Below are 18,856 nucleotides of genomic sequence, written 5' to 3'. Positions count from 1 at the left end.
GAAGCGGACAGGTGACGATGACTGAATTTTGACAGTCTGGAGGGTTTGTGAAGTGGGTGCCAGGGAGGTGGAAATTAGACAATACTAAGAGGCTGTGTGTTTGCTTCTGATAGGGCCACCAGTTTCTATTACTTTCAGTGGTAGGTGGACTTATCCCAGTGGGCCCAAATTGCCTCCTCACAGCTAAGTCAGCACCAAGCCTCTCAAACCCCAAACCAGCTAACACTTGAGCATGTATGGGGAATATCTCCCTAGCATTCTGTGCTTGCACCTTTAGAGCAGAGTTGGCCAAACTTACTAACCCTCTGAGCCACATACAATAATCTTCAGATGTTCGAGATACGCAAGACACGCACAACCTTTACACAAGCATTTTTTAAACTATTAACATTTCTTCTTACTGTATCATGGCTAATTACTGCTATCGATAGAGGCCTTGTGAGTCTCCATCCTGGTTGTAAGTCTTTGGAAATCTGATTGATACGTTGTCAAGGCGGTACGGAGGAGCTCGGTCAGATGTTGATTTGTAAGGACTTCACAATGTTTCAATTTTATGAACTTCATCCTAGAGTACAATGATTCACAGCAGTATGTTGTGCCAAAAATTGAAATGAGTCGTACACTATTCTTCCTGAGTTGAGGATACTTTGTTCCTGGAACTTGCTTCTAGAAATCAATTGTAGACTGTGATTTATGCATCATCTTTAGAGCCTGGTCTTCCTGGAGTTCCATTTCTACAGTAGATAAGCTGAGGGGTGAAAACATTAGCTACTTTCTGTAACCACAGTTTTGGGAATCGGACAGCCATCATTGATCACATCAACCATGAATGGGGTTACAAGAAAGGTGAAGCAGGATCTCAGATTCTGCAAGTCTTCAAACCTGGCCTGAAAGTCATCAAGCAGTCCTTATACTTTACCTCTGTATTCCCTGAATTTGTTACCTTCTACTTTGATTTCAGGCAATGTGTTTACCCTACTCTTGAGATGGGGAAAGTGATTGAAGTCTCTTGACACTATGTCTCTTTGAAGAAGCTTTAACTTGTTCTGGAAGCTGGAGACTGTCTGAGTAAGGTCAGAAATAATCTTATCCTTCCCTTGGAGTGCCAAGTTGCAAGTTTGCAGATGCTGCATAATATCAGTGAAAAACATCAGATCCTACATCCATTGCTCATCTTTCAGTTGTGGATAGGACTTTTCCTTTTAGTCAAGGAAAGCACTGATAGGCTCCAACAGTTCCAAAAACCTTTTTAAGACATTGCTGGTTGATAACCATCTCACAATACAGTAGAAAGAGATGTCATTAGATTTGTCTTCAAGATCCAGCTCTTCAATGAGATTTTTGAATTGTTGATGAGTCTTCCCATTCAAGCGGGTGAAATTGACAATTTCTAAGACTATTTTCATAACATTTTCATACCTGAAATATCTGCCTTTGAGATGTTCATGATGGATGATGCAGTGAACAGGGAGAAACTCCAGAAATTTGGGATCGTTTTTCAAGAGTCCGATAAGACCTACTTTTACCTCCACCATTGCAGGTGCTCCAGCTGTTGCAACACTGACAAGTTGATCCAATGGTACATCGGCATTTGTCAATGCTTTGTCAAGTGCGTTCTTTATGTCTACTCCACAGGTTGTTTCTTTTAGAGCTACTAAGTCCAACATTTCTTCTTTCACAATTACAACTGCAGAAACATAGTGAACAAATATTGCTAGTTGTGGTTTATCTTGAATATCTGTGGATTCCTCGACAGCTAAGCTGAATGCTAGAGAATTCTTCAGCTCATTTTGCTACATAGTGTGGCACACAATTGGAATTTGCTGTATTAGTCATTGAAGTTTTGTGTTACTTTGATCTAAAATTGAAATCACTTTTGCAATATTCTTCTTAACAAATTCTCCATTATAATATGGATGTTTAGCACAAAATATATTTCATGCCATAACAAAATTAGCTTCAGTTGTTGTGTCAGCTTTCTTACTGAATGCAGAAAGTAGTGTCTGTTGACTGCTGAGGTGTAATTTTAATTCTGATCCAGGAGGGTACTTAGATGACAAGTTATTGTGAGTTGTTTTGTGGTGACGTTTCAAGTTGCTCAATTTGTAGTGAGAGAGCGATGCATTGCAAATTAGGCACAGGGGTTTGCCACCTTTACTAGTGAATGCAAAATCTTCTTCCCCTTCTGGCTGAAAACCTCGGTTTTCTGCTTCATATTTGCGTTTCTTATAGTTTGAAGATGTGATTGTCATCCATGAAATTAACATAGGGTTAACACTTAAATCTAAAACTATTCAAATGAGACTTAGGGACAGTAAACACAGCCTGCAGTGTGCAGCATGCAGATAGATCACAGCACAAGAGGTCTGCACAGCAGTACAGTGATGCAATTTCCTGTTATAATAAGCATGTGCAGCTGAAGCCAGCGCAGGGCTGAAGCCCCCAGAACCAGCTTGCCTCCACCTGAGGGGCTAAAGCCCCAAGCAGCAGTGCCCCTCCTCCTGCAGGGCTGAAGCTCTGAGAACTGCCTCTCTGCCTCTTGAAGGGATGAAGCAGGGCCGGCTCCAGGCACCAGCTTGGCAAGCAGGTGCTTGGGGCGGCTGCTCAGGAGAGGGGCAGCATGTCCAGCTATTCGGCGGCAATTCGGAGGACGGTCCCTCAGTCCCGCTGGGAGCGAAGGACCTTCTGCCGAATTGCCGCCGCAGATCGCGATTGCGGCTTTTTTTTTTTTTTTTTTTGGCTGCTTGGGGCGGCCAAAACCCTGGAGCCGGCCCTAGGGTGAAGCCTCAAGCAAGAGCTCGCCTCTTCCTGCTAGGATGACCAGATGAGAGGAAGAAAATATCGGGACACATGGGGGGTCCGCCGGCAGAGCAAAAAAAAAGCCGAGTGCTGCTGGCGGAGTGAAATATCGGGACAAACACCTAAATATCAGGACGGTCCTGATTTTATCAGGAAATCTGGTCACTCTACCTCCTGCAGGGCTGACAGGACCAGCCCACAACATTTTGGCACCTGAGGAGGGGAGCTCAAATGACGCCTCCATTCCCCCTCACTTGGGCCAAAACTTTGAAAGGTCTCAATTCTGCCTTCTTCCTGTTCTACTCCTCTCATGGTACTGCTCTGCTACCTACCTCAATAAAGGAGAACTAACAACTTACAATCCCTTGTTCAAAAATTGTAAGTAACACTTAACTTTCAAACACCTGAACAGCAACTGTACATTTTCTTGTCTGCATAGTAAACACTGGCATTTTTATCTGTGGTTTGAGCATTGGCCTGCTAAACCAGACAATAGTCTATTCTTTAATGACAGGATTTTCAAAAGAATTTTTAATCCAATGGAAGTCAAATTCCTACCTCCCTGAGGTTTTCTTGAAAAGCCCCAGTCCTTCAAGGTGCTGATTAATAATGTCAGTGTCCCTAGTGGGATTTTTAAAGGAGCCTAATGGAATATTGGAATTCCATTAAATTCCAGTATATGTTGGGCTCCTAAATCCTTCAGGCTTCTTTGAAAATCTGATCTCACATCGATAGTATGGGGATCCAATGAATGCACCTCTACCTGGCCTGTGCATTTATCTATACAGGGCTCAAAATGCTTTCATATCAGGAATGTAATTTGGGGCAGGTGTGTTCCAGATATTAAACAAAACCTAGTCTGATTTTTTTCTATTTTAAAAAACTGGGTATGTTAAAACATTTCAGTTTTTGGTACAATGTTCTAGGTGGGAAATTGCTCATTTTCAAAATTCAGAAACATTTACGTAAAACAAAATTGAATACAGTTTACTGTGTTACACAAGAGGTCAGACTAGATGACCACAATGGTCCCATCTGACCTTGGAAACTATCAGTAGAATTGGTATTGCCGTTCTTTTGCCTAAGAACCCATTCTTTTTTAATCAAAATGCCAATTTGGTTGAACAGCAATTTTTCATAATAGATGATATCATCTATCTATCTATCTAAATATAGATAGATATTTTGAGCTGCCCTGGTCAGCCCCAGGTAGCTCACACTGCAAGCCAGGTGTCATTGGAAGGTGAGTTCTAACCACTGCACTCTTTCTTCTGCTGAATTGGGGCCTTATGTTCTAGGACACCAGGTACAAAGAGATTCAGCAGCCAGGTGTCTGACCCTACACTGGTTGGTGCATTCCTGCTCCCAAGAAACTTTGGGCACCAGGAACATGACTCTTCCCTCTCTCCACACTCAGGACTCACAGGACAAACAGCTGCCTTCTGGCTACATTATATTCTCTTTCCTCCCAGGTATCAGTTGCACTTGCGCAACTTGTCAGGGTATCCTCGTCCTCCTGGAGCTTCAGGTTCATGCCTCAGCTGGGGAAGACTGTGAGGGAGTCTTCAAGAAGCTGAAGGAAGTCCTGAAAGGCAAGTGGACCAGCGGGACTAGGTTTATCTAAGGAAATCCCAGCTACCAGGTGAAAGAATTGCTGCATGCTTGTTTCCATGGAAACATCTGTGTATTTGCCAATATTTTTACCAGTCCCCAGGGCTGTTCCAATACACACAGGCTGAGGGTTTCAAAAGGCCTTAAGGGATTTAGGACCCCAAATCCTATTGCCTTTCAATGTGAGCTGGGTACTGGAACTGCCTTAGTCCCCCTTGGAACATCCCCATACCCCCAAACACTTCTAATGACCCTTCCATGGCCTGCCACAAAACTAACCTCATTTCACCTGTCATTAAGCAGGTGAGAACAGCAAGGATTCCTACCAGAAGTGCTGTGAAATGAGTGAGACCTGGGGTTCAAAGACCTTGGAAGAAAGAATGGCAGACTGTAATGCACTTGACAGGATTTTTGAAATGGAATTTGGAGGAAAGACTTATGGTCCATGCTCACTAGAAATTGAAGGCAAGTAAAAAATTTTGCTTCTTCTCTGAAAAGTTTTTTAAATTTATTTATTTGTCATTGATTTATTTTTGTTTCTGTAAGAATCAAAAGAGTTCTGGACACCCCTGACAATCTTTCCAAATATAGAATAATATGTTGTGACCCATACAGCATGCCACCACTAACTGCTTTGCAGTGATGAGCTCCGGAGACGGTTCCACAATAGTAGAGCTAATGCACAGTTGGGTGCTCAACATCAGAGACCCTTCTAAAGGACGCTGACAACTTCAAAAGGGTTCAGAAAAGAAAGTGAGATCTGAGAAAAATCAGGCTCTTAATGAGAGACTAAGGAAGTTCAAAAAGTTTAGTTTAACAAAGAGAAGGCAAGAGGTGACTTGACCACAGTGCATAAGCACTCACTTGGGAGGAGATTTCTCAGAGCAAATGGCTCTTCGCCCTAGCAGATAACAGCAGAAACAGTTCCAATGGCTGGAAGCTGAAGCTAGGCAAATTCCGGTTAGAGGTATGGGGTGAAATTTAAACAGAGGGGCAGTTAACCACTGGAAAATGTACGTAGGCATGTGGTGGAGTCTCCATCAAATAGAGTTTTAAAATATAGAGAAGAAGTCACTTTTGTCAAGATCTTCTCTAGTTCAATCAGAAGTTATGGGACAAAAGCAGGAGCTACTGTGTGAAATTCACTGCCCTGTGTTATGCAGTAAGTCAGACTACACATAACAGTTTCTGGCCTTAAAAAATATGATTAAATGAATCTTTCCAAACATCTCCCTTTTTACACTGAGAAACTACATCTCAAGTTCCTCCAAAGAACACAACTTTGTTGGTATGTCAAAGAGCAGTGCTTTCTCAGTTACATCTTAGGGCACTTCGGTGGTTAGAAATCCAAACCAAAGTCTGAAATTCTACCCTAGAAATCCCAAGGCAGTCAATGCAGATCCCAGAGCCCTAATGCAATGTGCTGAAATCAGGATTTGAAGAGGTTGCTGAAGTCTGCTTCCATTTCAAGTTCTCGGGAGATTTACTATATAAACCCAATAGCAAGGTCTAGACTGGCAATGTGGACATCCAAAAGAGTGGATCATAACCACTTATCCTGGTGTAGTAGGAAAAAGAGATGCAGAGAGCTGGTTTGAGAAGACCAGGTAGCCGCAAGGCTATTGCTAGTCTTGGAAGGATTAGATATTTATTGGTAAATGTCAATTTCACAATACACACACAACCCAATGAAAAAATATTTCCATCGATAATAATAAAAATGTACAGATAGGCAAAGTAAGAAAAATGCTGCTTGAGAACTTATTAGAGTCAAGATCCAATGATTAGGTTTTGATTTAGGCTTGGTACAACAAATGGAGTAACAAATGAATAGCAAAAACAGGGGAGATGTGTTGATTTGAGGATATTTAGTTTGTATATTTAGAATGTTAGCATGTTGACATTTGCATTTTAATGGTTTATAAAACCTTAACTTCCTGACTCTTCTCATCTGTTGCCATTAGATAATAGTCTCTCTCCCTATAATTTCTGCAGCAGTGAAAATTTAAATTGATAAAAACCTTTAAAAAGGCTTGGATAAAACATCTATATTATCCATTGAGATTATAAAAAATAAAAATAAAATTCTGCCAATCCTAGCTATTGTTAATAACAACAATACCTAGCATTTTTCATGAGAAGAGCTCAAAGCACATTACAAAGGAGTCATTCTCATTCTCACTGTTGTACAGTAGGAGAAGTACAGGACTGTGAAGTGAGAAGCTTAGCGCTTGAGCTGGTTTCAGAACCCAGGGCTCTTGAGTCCCATGTTAGTGTGCTATCCATTAGACCACACTGCCTCCCCAGCTCACTGTCTTGGGGAGAAAAATGTCAAAGGTATTTAGGTATCTAAGGCTGCAGATTGGCACCCAGTGACATTTTCAAATATGTCTTAGCAAGTTAAGTGCCCAAACCACATTATATTCTATAGCAGTTAGGCTTTACCTATGCACTTTTGAAAATCCCATTAGGCACCTATCTGCATCTTTAGGTGCCTAAATACTTTCAAAAATCTTCCCCTAGGTCCTTAGAGTTAAAATAAGAATATAAGAACTGCCCTAATGGGTTAGACCAACGGTTCATCTAGTCCACTAATCTGTCTCCAACAGTGGGCAGTACCAGAGTTTCAGGAGGAATGTAAAAAACAGGGCAATTTTGGAGAGATCCACCCCTGATTTCCCTTCCTGGCTTCTGGCAGACAGAAATTTATGACTGCCCCAAGCATGGGGTTACATCCCTGATCATCTTAGCTAAAAGCCATTTGACCTATCCTCCATGAACTTATCTAGTTCTTTTTTTAGCCCATTGTACTTTTGGCCATCACAACATCCTATGGCAATGAGTTCCACAGGTTAATTGTGAATTGTACGCAAAAATATTTGATTTTGTTTGTATTAAACCTGGTGCTTACTCATTTCATTGAGTGAACCCTGTAATTTTTAATTGTGGGAAAGGGTAAATAGAGCCACAATGGCCAGACACACACACCCAGAGTCAAAGAGACCTGAAGAATCTCGGCTGTATTTTTGGAGTGGCTTCTCCCAGCCAGACAACATTGTATCAGTCTTAGCCAAGCTGAGGGCCAAATTTTCACAGATATACATTGGAGTAGCTCTGAGGGCTTGAGTGGAGTTCTTCCAAATTACATCAGCTGAGTATCTGGCCCTGCATCTCCATTAATTCATGTCCATGTCCTAATCCAGTGGTTTTCAAACCTTTTTTCTGGTGATGCAAATGAAGAAAATTGATGATGCCTGTGACCCAATGGAGCTGGGGATAGGGGTTTGAGGTGTGGGAGGGGCTCAGGGATGGGACAGAGGGTTGGGGTGCGGCAATGAAGGCTGTGGGGTGGGGCTGGGAATGAGGAGTTCAGGGTGTGGGAGGGAGCTCAGAGTATGGGCGGGGGTTGGAGTGTGGGAGGGGGTCAGAGCTCTGGGCTGGGGGTGCGGGCTCTGGGGTGGGGCTGGGGATGAGGGGTTTGGGGCGCAGGATAGGGTTACCATACGTCCGGTTTTTCCCGGACGTGTCCGGCTTTTTGGTAATCAAACCCCGTCTGGGGGGAATTGCCAAAAAGCCGAACATGTCTGGGAAAAATACCGGCCGGGCACTTCCCTTCCCGCGGCTGCTCTGCTCCTCCCCTGACTCTTCTGCTCTGTTTAAAGCCGAGCTGCCCGAGCGCTACCGGCTTTGGGCAGCCCCCTTGCCTCCGGACCCCGTGCTGCCAGCTGGGCACTTCCCCTCCCGGGCTCCGGGGACGCAGGGTCCAGAGGCATGGGGGCTGCCCAAAGCCGGTAGCACTCGGGCAGCTCGGCGCTTACAGAGCCCAGGAGTTCAGGGAGCACAGCAGCTGCCGGAGCCCGGGAGGAGAAGTGCCCGGCTGGGGGCGCAGGATCCGGAGGCATAGGGGCTGCCTGAAGCCCGAGCGCCATCGACTTCACGGTTTGCTGGGCAGCATCCAGACCCTGTGCCCCCGACTGGGCGCTTCCCCTCCCGGGCTCCAGCTGCGCTGGGGAAGCGCCGGCCGGGGGCGCAGGGTCTGGAGGCTGCCCGGCAAACCGTGAAGCTGGTAGCGCTCAGGCAGCCCTTTTTGCGTGGCTGGGAGGAAGGAGGGGGAGTTAGGGCAGGGACTTTGGGGAAGGGGCGGGAAATGGGCGGAGTTGGGCAGGGAAGGGGCGGAGTTGGGGCGGGGCAGGGGTGGGAAAGGGGCGGGGCCAGGGCCCGTGGAGTGTCCTTTTTTTTTATTTTTTAAATACGGTAACCCTAGCACAGGAAGTAGTTCTGGGTTGGGGGGGTCAGGGCTGGGCGGCGGTTGGGGTGCCGGAAGGGGTCAGGGCTCTGGGCTGGGAGTGCAGGCTCTGGGGTGGGGTCGGGGATGAGGGGCTTGGGGTGGCTCAGGGCCGGGGCAGGGGATTGGGGCATGAGGTTAGGGCACAGACTTACCTCTGGCAGCTTCCGGTCAGCAGCGCAGCATGGGTGCAGAGGCAGGCTTCCTGCCTGCCCTGACACTGCGGACTGTGCTGTGGCCCAGAAGTGGCCAGCAGTGGGTCCCGCTCTAGGTGGAGATGTGCAAGTGGCTTCGCACAACTCTCGCCCTCAGGCACCACCCCCCACCTCCCATTGGTTGGGAACCAGCCAGTGGGAGTGCAGAGGTGGTGCTTGGGGTGGGGGCAGCACGCAGAGCCCTGTGGCCCCCCGCCTAGAAGCCGGACCTGCTGCTGGCTGCTTCCAGGGCGCAGCGCGGTCTCAGAACAGGTAGGCACTAGCCTGCCTTAGCTGGGCAGCACCGCCGATGGGATTTTAATGTCCCGGTCAGCGGTGCTGACCAGAGCGACCCAGTGCCTTAAATGCCGTGATCCAGTACTGGGTCGCAACCCACAGTTTGAAAACCACTGTCCTAATCTTCCCCAAAGACTGGGAGAGGTAATTGAGTGCTCTGGCCAGGTCAGATGAGATGAGAGCTGGGTGTCCCGCTCCTCTCTCTCCCCATCACAGGGAGGAGATAGCTGAACGACAGTGACATATCCAGATGGACAAGGGCGAGAGATCTGAGGCTACAAGATACGCAGAGCATTGCCTCCGCATGCCTTCAATCATTAAATCAAGTAATAGAGATTAGATACAGAGGAATGAATATGAGAGCATATGGGTAGATACTACATATAGACGTATTTTATTGGTTAAGGCTGAGATTCCCAAAGGTGTCAGAACTGTGACCCTGCAGCTGGGCCTGGGATTAGCTAGCGAACTGCACCCAAAGTCCCAAATTGGCCATATCACTTCATTGGCTGTGTGGTGTTGCCAGCAGTAGTGTGTAGCTAGTGGCTGCTCAATGCTCAGGCCTGCAGCTGCGATTGCTCCAGCCTTGTTCCTGACCTGCTCCTGCCCTTCTTTGGCTCCGATTTCTGGTTCCTGTCTCCAGCTCTGACCATTAGGCTTGACCACCCACCCCCCAGTTCCAGAAAAAGAGGCCTAAAAAGCCCATATTTTCAGAGCTAACTCACTTGGGCACGTTTGAAAATATCACACGCTATCTGCACCTTTGGGCACCTCAGTGCCTTTGACAACCTGCCATATGATTTAGATGGCTAAGTTCCAGTTCCAAAAGTGACTTAGGGCCCGATTTTTAAAGTAAGGGGCCTAACTCCCATTGATTTCAATGGGAGTAAAAAGGCCTCATATTTTAGTGAATCCTTTCCTTAGGACCCTAAGTCTCACTGCCTTGCTACCCTGAGCAGAGCAGTGCTAAAAGCCCTTTAGACATCTGAGCCTAACTTTTTTACAGTGGGATTTTTCCAAAGGGCTGAAGTGATTTAGGAGCACCAATCCATTGACTTTCAGAAAGCCTTTGAGAAGGCCCCTCACCAAAGACTTTTAGCAAAGTAAGCAGTCATGGGATAATAGGGAATGCCCTCTGATGGATGAGTAACTGGTTTAGGGTTACCATCCGTCCGGGTTTCCCTGGACATGTCCAGCTTTTTCAGCATTAAATGGCCGTCCGGGGGGGATTTCTAATAAAATAGAAATGTCCGGGATTTCTCCCTTCCCCTCATGCAGAGTGCGGCGCAGCTGATTGGACGGCTGGGCCTGATTGAAAGCTGCTCGCAGCCACTGGGGCCTCTAGCAGCCAGACTCCTTCCCCCTCCCCTGCTCCCTCCTCCCCCGCAGAGCATCGCCACAGTGTTTGGCTGCACGTGGCACTCGCAGCTCTCTCTCGGCCTGGGGGGGGCAGGCAAGGGACAGGGAACGGGGGGGTTAGATTGGTCGGGGGTTCTGGGGGGTCTGTCAGGAGAAGGGGGTGAAGAGAGTGGTTGGGGCAGGCAAGGGACAGGGAACGGGGGGGTTAGATTGGTCAGGGGTTCTGGGGGGGGCTGTCGGGAGAAGGGGGTGTAGAGAGCGGTTGGGGCAGTCAGGGGACAGGGAGCAGGGAGACTTAGATGGGGGTGGGGTCCTGGAGGCAGTTAGGGTTGGGGGGGTCTCAGGAGAGGGCAGTCAGGGGACAGGTATGGGGTAGGGGGATTCTGAGGGGGGCGGGAAGTGGGAGGGGGCAGGGCTGGGTTGGGGCTAGGGCAGCACCCCGTGTCCTCTTTTTTGATTGTTGAAATATGGTGACCCTAAACTGGTTACAAGACAAGAAACAAAAGAAACAAAAAGTAGGAATAAATGGTCATTTTTCACAGGTAATTAGCAGGGTCCCCCAAGGATCTGTACCGGGACCAGTACTGTTCAACATATTCATAAATGATCTGGAAAAAGGGGTGAAAATGAGGTGGCAAAGGTTGCAGATGATACAACATTACTACTCAGGATAGTTAAGTTCAAAGCAGACTGCAAAGAATTACAAAGGGATCTCACTAAACTGAATGACTGGGCAACACAATGACAAATGAAATTAAGTGTTGATACATACAAAGTAATGCACATTGGAAAACGTAATCCCAATTCTCTATATACAAAATGATTGTGTCTCAGTGATGGCAGATGACAGAACAAGAAGCAATGGTCTCAAGTTGCAGTGGGGGAGGTGTAGGTTGGATATTAGGAAACACTATTTCATTAGGAGGGTGGTGAAGCACTGGAATGTGTTACCTAGGGAGGTAGTGGAATCGCCATCCTTAGAGGTTTTTAAGGCCTGGCTTGACAAAGCCCTGGTTGGGATGATTTAGTTGGTGTTGGTCCTGCTTTGAGCAGGGGATTGGACTAGATGACCTCCTGAGGTCTCTTCCAACCCTAATCTTCTATAATTCTATGTGTCTGAATTAGCTGTTACCATTCAAGAAAGAGGTCTTGGAGTTGTCATGGATAGTTCTCTGAACACATCTGTTCAATGTGCAGTGGCAGTCAAAAAAGCTAACAGAATGTAAGGAAACATCACAAAAGGGATAGATAATATGACTGTAAATATCAGAATACCACAGTATAAATCCATGGTATGCCCATACCTTGAATAATGTATTCAGCTTTGGTCATATCATCTCAGAAATGTTATATTAGAGTTGGAAAAAGTACAGAGAAGGACAACAAAAATGATAAGGGGTATGGAACAACATCTATATGAAAAGAGATTTAAAAGATTGGACTGTACAGCTTGGAAAAGAGATGACTGAGGGGAGATGTGGTGGTCTATAAATCATGAATGTTGTGGAGAAAGTGAATAAGGAAGTGTTATTTATCCATTCACATAGCAGAACAACCAGGGGTCACCCAATAAAATTAATAGGGAGCAATTTGAAAAAAAATACAAGGAAGTTCTTCTTCACGCAACACATAGTCAACCTGTGGAACTCATTGCCAAGGGATGTTGTGCAGGCCAAAAGTGTAATTGGGTTCAAAAAAGAATTAGGTCTGTTCATGGAGATCCACGAATGGCTATTAGCCAAGATGGTCAGGGATTCAACCCAATGCTCTGGTGTCCCAAAACCTCTGACTGCTAAAAGCTGGGCCTGGAGGACAAGGGATGGATCACTTGATGATTGCCTTGTTCTGTTCATTCCCTCAGAAGCACCTGGCATTGGCCACAGTTAGAAGACAGGACACTGGGTCAGACAGACCATTGGTCTGACCCAGTCTGGCCCTTCATATATTCTCATGTAAGGCACTCATGCCACCAAAATCCCATTGAAAGTCCATGGGGATGTATCTCCTAACTCCCTTAATATCATTTGGTTAATTAAAACTATGTAGATTGACATTTTCGATTACCCATAATATATTCTTGATGGTAGCTGGCAATTCTGGATGCTTTGGTTAAATTACAGATTCCAGGATTCCAATCTGATACATTTTGCTAACCAAAATAATAGGTTTAGCAGAATTCAATTTTTATTGTTTTGTAAATTTGACAGCTAATATCAATGTTTACTTGTAAACATTTTTTCTATTTTTATCAATTTACATTTTCACGGTTGTGGGAATTTGATGGAGGGATCAGACAATAATTATTTAATGAGAGTAGGCACTGAAATTGAAAACATTAAAAATTCAAGCTGTATAACCATTAAAACACAAATTGTAAACATCACATGTCAAAATATATAAAGTAAATATAATTAAATCAAACTATAAGAAGTTCTCAAGCAGAATTTGTCTTGCTTTGCCTCTCTGTAAATTTCTATCATCATCAATGGATATTTTTTGTCAATGTGTGTGCGTGTGTGTCCTGTGAAATTGACATTTCCTTCTAAAAACCTATTTTTTGCAAGCCTAATAATAGTTAAGATATAAGGAATTCTACAGAAGAAATAGAGAATGTAAATAAGAGTGCTTGTCAGCTTCAAGGCCATATTTTTAAAGGTGTCTAAGCCTGGAGTGGGATTTTCAAAAGCGTCTAGGCACCTAACTCCCACTCATTTCAAAAACCCACTAGGTGCTTAAATATTTTTCTTTAAATCTGGCTCGGCGTGACTTTTCTGCAATTTAAGAGAACACAAGGCCATATAGAACTTATCTGTAACTAATAAAATATTTAAGGAGTGTGGCAGGTAAGTATCTAGCAGCCTAGGGCTTCTTTGAGTAAACAAAGATTAATCCTACTTCCTGAGAAAGTAAATTTGATGACTAACTTTTTATTAAAGATCAATAGAATTGTTGACAGTGCAATGTTATTTTTGTTTATTTTTTTATGAACATAGTAAGAAGGACAACGTCAACTGTGCTAGGTATGGCAATGCAGCCAAGGTGAACGAATTATTTCTAAAAGAGATCTCACTGAATATTTTCCATCAGTTCATCCCACTTGGTCGTTCTTTCCTTACATAGGCCCTGATCCAGCCAAGCACATGCTTAACTTTAAGCCCATGAGTTGCCCCATTAGATCCATAGTCCAGTTGCTAATTCAGGGATCCGCAACCTTTCAGAAGTGGTGTGCCGAGTCTTCATTTATTCACTCTAATTTAATGTTTCGCATGCAAACCTTAGTGTTTTTAGAAGATCTCTTTCTATAAGTCTATAATATATAACTAAACCATTGTTGTATGTAAAGTAAATAAGGTTTTTAAAATGTTTAAGAAGCTTCATTTAAAATTAAATTAAAATGCAGAACCCCCCGGACCTGTGGCCAGGACCCGGGCAATGTGAGTGCCACTGAAAATCAGCTCATGTGCCGCCTTTGGCACGCGTGCCATAGGTTGCCTACCCCTGTGCTAGTTGGACACAGACAGTGAGTCATTCCATTGCCCTTTCTTCTTTCATTCTGACCTACCACACTTCCCCCGATGGGGCTGGAGCTGGGCAGAGAGGTGATTCTGTTTCACGGGGTGGGTTCGATATTTCAAAATTTGGTTTCATTCTGATTCAGAACCAAATCCCAACATTTGAAATTTTTCTGTGAAAAAGACCCTGGAGCTGTGGGTTCCCTCTGATCCCAGGCAGTCCATGTGATGGGGCTGCCCCTCAGCTGCTTGGAAACCCTGGGGTCCTTGATTCTGAGGCCATCTGCTGATAAGCCAGGCAGGCCAGCTGGCAGGAATCAGGCTGGTTTCGGGTGGTACTATCAGGATCGAATCGCCTCCACGGAATGTTCCCATCTCAACAAATAGGCAAATTCATGGGGAAATTTTTTTTTTAAATGTTTCCCACCATTTCTACATGGGATTTGTCTGGGCAGCTTTTGTCATGTGCCCGCTGCAAAGGATAGGGCTCCTTATTGCTGCCCCAGGAAGAGACCAGGGGCAGGATTTTAACTCAGTGAGCCAAAATATGGTCCCTATCCTTTCCCTCAACAGCAGGCAGAAGTACTGGACACTTGCTCTCTGTCTAGCACTGTTTTCTTCCCTGCACAGTGGCTCAGCACAGCTAACCTTCCAGCCACTCTCCACCCTTACCCATTCACTCCCTACCCACCTTGCTCCACATACAAGTGATGCTCTCTCCTCACACCCCATCCCCATTCCATGACCTGTCATACCAAAGCTGCTCCTCAGGTATGCCTGTGTAAATGCAAAGAAACATCCATTGTCAGTGGGGCTGCACCCACTCCTAATGACCTCACATGTAGGAGTCCCTGCATCATGATATTCTGGCAGCACAGTGCCTGTCAGTCAGTCTGGGAGCCAGAAAACCAGACAGGCACACCCTGTTCTTCTGAGTCCAGCAGCCCAGAGGAAGAATCACCTCTGTGTTTATTGCAATTACTGTACAACAGGCACTACACTACCTGAGTGCCTTTGGATCAACAAATATCCATCTTGGCCCCGCTTACACCTACTGGCAACCAAGAGGAAAAAAGGAAGAACATGTCTACAGAATTCCTCTAGCAATTTGTTTTAACTTATTTTCTGATTCAATTTTTATTCTGATTTTTCTTGCCTAATAGGAAATACATGGAGTATATGTAAATTATTATGGAAAATCTGGAGCTTTATCCATGACCGGATCTGGGGGACAACCAATAACTTTCTGTACACATGTAAGCAAAAGGCACTAGGGGCAGCAGAGGGTGAGGGGTGGGAAGGGATTGCTATATTATAGCCCAGTTTGTTTTCAGACTCTGGGTTGCAACCCAGTACTGGGTCACGGCATGTCAGGCATTGGGTTGCCTTCCTCTGGTCAGCACCGCCAACCAGGCCATTAAAATCCCGTCGGCGGTGCTGCCCAGCTAAGGCAGGCTAGTGCCTACCTGTTCCGACACCGTGCTGTGCCCTGGAAGCAACCAGCAGTGGGTCCAGCTTCTAGGCAGGGGGGCCATGGGGCTCCACGCTCTGCCACCGCCCCAAGCACTGCCTCCACACTCCTATTGGATGGTTCCCAGCCAATGGGAGCCGGGGGATAGTGTCTGCAGGTGAGAGTCCCGCCAAACTGCTTGCGTGCCTCCGCCTAGAGCGGGACCCGCGGCTGGCTGCTTCCAGGGCACAGCGTGGTCCATGGTGTCAGGACAGGCGGGAAGCCTACCTCTGCACCCCTTCTGCACCACTCACCGGGAGCCACTGGAGGTAAGTCCATGCCCCAACCCTGCTCCCCAATCCTGGGCCCCAGCCCTGAACCCCCCCAACCTGGAGCCTCTTCCTCCACCCCAAACCCCTCATCCCTGCCTCCCCAGAGCCTGCACCCCCAGCCCAAGGCCTGACCCCCTCCTGCACCCCACCCCCTGCCCCAGCCCAGAGCCCCCTCCACACCCTGAACCCCTCATTCCCGACCCCACCCCGCAGCCCTCACCACCACACCCCAACCCTCTGCCCCAGCCCTGAGCCCCTCCCACACCCCAAACCCCTCTGCCCCAGCTCTGTTGGGTCGTGGACATCGACAATTTTCTTCAACTGGGTCCCCAGAAAAAAAGTTTGAAAACTACTGCTATAGCCCACAAAGAGCTTTGAAGATAGTGTCATGAAAATGATCACAAATACTGTATCTAGTAACCTACATACTTATTGGCCCCCCCATTGCCATATTTCTTGAGTCCCCAGTTACAGCTGTGAATTTCCTGCAAGGCAGAGACCTTTTATTATGCCCATTGAACAGATGGACAATGATGTGCAAAAATGAGAAGTGACTTTCTCAGGATCACAGAGCAGGGTGTTGAGGACTCTGACAATTATCACAGCCCTATGAACATTCTTGTGCACAAGAGAAAGAATGAAAATGGCAGTAAAAATGGAATTTCTGCTTTTTGTTCCAACAAACTTTTCTGAATATATATATATTTTTTTGCATTCTCCACTCGCTGCTGTTTGAGAGCTGGTGTGCAAACATACTTTACAAGGGTTTATTAGAAGGATATTGCAAGGAGTCCACAATTTTCTTTAAGGCAAAAGGTACTCTCTGGAGCTGGTCAACATTTCTCAAATGACATTTTATTAAAGTGGAAAATTGCCATTTTCTAAAATCAACTTTTTCATGGAAAAAAATGTGTCAAAATATTCTGCGAAATTATTGGATTGAAATCTCTGTCATTTTTCATGAAAAAGAGAAATGAATCAGCTTCCATCCCTGTGGAATGAAAACAACTTTGAAATTTCAACTCTTTTTTGTGGGGTTGGGGGCAGGTGGGATTTTTTTCATTTTTTGAACAGATCCAATTGCCTTTTTGAATGTTCATGGCAAGTAAATAAAAGGGATTTCACATACAACTGAAGGGAATGTGGGGCTTTTGTTTGGACACATGGTTGTCAATACATTGTTGCTGTGTTTGGTCAAAGCCAGAGCCAGAGGCCAGGGATCAGAGCTGTTACCTGGAGCAAGGCAGGTGCAAGGCTGGGGACGGAGCTGGAGCAGGAGCTCTCAAAGCCATGGGTGAATTCTCTGAGCAGCCAGAGCCCTCCCACTGTTCATAAGAACAGGTCTGCAGATCCCTGCAGCCAATCAGGCAGTTGGGCTAATCAGGGGGCTCAGATGAGGGCCAGCTGTGCTCATTAGATTCCCAGGGAGTTAAACTAGCACATAAGCAGGCTAGCTGTGGGTCCTTATCCTGACAGTGCCCAACCTCCTTAGGTGCCTTAGGAATCCCACTAGGAGTTTGTCGGCCAGTTTAGGAGCCTTTGAAAATGCACACGGAAGTCAGGGGGATTTGGGCACCTCCCTCATTGTGACCCCTTGGATAAATTACAGCCTAAAACAATACTTGGATGTATTTTCGCAGGTGACCCCAAATCCAAATCCAAATCTCCTGTCTTCACCAAGGACAAAAACATCAACTTGATCGATGCCGGGATTGCCATAAATTCTGCCTACCCCCTTGTTCTGCGCCGAGAGAGGAAAGTGAAACTGATCCTCTCCTTTGACTTCAGCGATGGGGATCCTTTCGAGGTAACTTCTGTTATTTATTGTGACGTCTGCCAAACCCCCAATCAGGCTCAAGCACTGGCACAAATTCCCAGGACTTAGCCCGTGACCCAATGAGGTTGCACTGATGTTAGCAGCAGTAATTTGGATTCCCTGAAAGTTCTTTGTGGATCATAATTTGAGACACATGGTGGTATAAGATCCACTGGGAATATTTACCTTATTCTCTGCCAGGTCGCTTGGGTTGGGGTAAGGGAGTATGACCGACTACGAGCCTATCAATGTGACCTCTCTTTCCCTTTTGATATCATGGAAGAAGATGAAATTCCTTAAAGTTCAGTTTTACTCTGTGTAAAATGCCAACCTTTTACTCCACAGGTGTGCCCCTGTGTCTATCACAGTCCTATCTGATGACCTAAATGATAGTCGTTAGGTTTTACCACTTTTTTATTACTGGTAGTACCTACAGAACCAAGAACACTCTAGCATGAGGAGACGGAGCCAGCAGAAATGTGAACTAAATTCCAATAACTCAGTTACAACTCTGCAAGCACATTAACCTCAGCCTCACATATCGCTAATGCTCCATAGGTGATATTGTCTTCTTCTAGTGGCCTCAGCTACGATAACACTTTGTTTTCATTGAAATCAAGGTTTCCTGCAGGTGAATTTGGGAAAACAAACAAACAAAAACACCAAACACTGGTGCTTTTGGAGCTGAATGTCTGCATTTGACTCCTGCTTATTACCTTGGTCTCAAATTTTCAAGGCCACCTAAGGGATTAATTTTAATAGGTATCCACATCTCTTAGGAGGTTTTGAAAACCTCAGTCCCAGTATATTCATTGTTTTACAAGGATTCTGACTACAGAGATATGGCAACAGAGTTGTTTCTGGTTTCCATTGAAGGCCCTCTATTAGTCAGTTCCTTGGAATGTTTGTATTTCTTAGCTTAGGGATATTTTTAATTTCCCAACCTGGTCATTTTAATGGCATCAAATTTTATTAATGGAGATGGTAATTATTTTAATGTATTTATTTTAAAATCATGTTTCCCTCCTTCCCAGACCATCAAGAAAACTGCCGAGTATTGTGAGACAAATAACATCCCATTTCCCAAGATAGATCTAGAAAAGCTGGACCCAGGTCACCTCTCTGATTGCTACATCTTCAAAGGAAAGGACGTTCCCATCGTCATGCACTTCCCACTCTTCAACATGAAAAATTGCCCAGG

The 18,856-nt window shown here is 45.5% G+C and overlaps 2 protein-coding genes across 2 annotated transcripts in view; both read left to right on the top strand.

Annotated features, from left to right (window-relative positions):
• The window catches only part of LOC101951859 (zinc finger protein 501-like), a 425,990-nt gene that overhangs the window by 302,180 nt on the left and 104,954 nt on the right, over window positions 1-18,856 (top strand). The window lies entirely within an intron of this gene.
• LOC112060980 (cytosolic phospholipase A2 gamma-like) overlaps window positions 1-18,856 on the top strand; it is a 50,116-nt gene that overhangs the window by 22,630 nt on the left and 8,630 nt on the right. Inside the window, exons 9-12 of the mRNA XM_065570382.1 lie at window positions 4,272-4,391; window positions 15,221-15,313; window positions 17,480-17,646; window positions 18,690-18,855. Of these exons, the coding sequence (XP_065426454.1) occupies window positions 4,272-4,391; window positions 15,221-15,313; window positions 17,480-17,646; window positions 18,690-18,855 (546 nt within the window). The remainder of the gene's footprint in view (window positions 1-4,271; window positions 4,392-15,220; window positions 15,314-17,479; window positions 17,647-18,689; window position 18,856) is intronic.

Source organism: Chrysemys picta, chromosome 16 (genome assembly GCF_011386835.1).
Source record: "Chrysemys picta bellii isolate R12L10 chromosome 16, ASM1138683v2, whole genome shotgun sequence".
Taxonomy (NCBI): Eukaryota; Metazoa; Chordata; order Testudines; family Emydidae; genus Chrysemys; species Chrysemys picta.
This window is presented reverse-complemented; position numbering and strand designations above follow the sequence as displayed.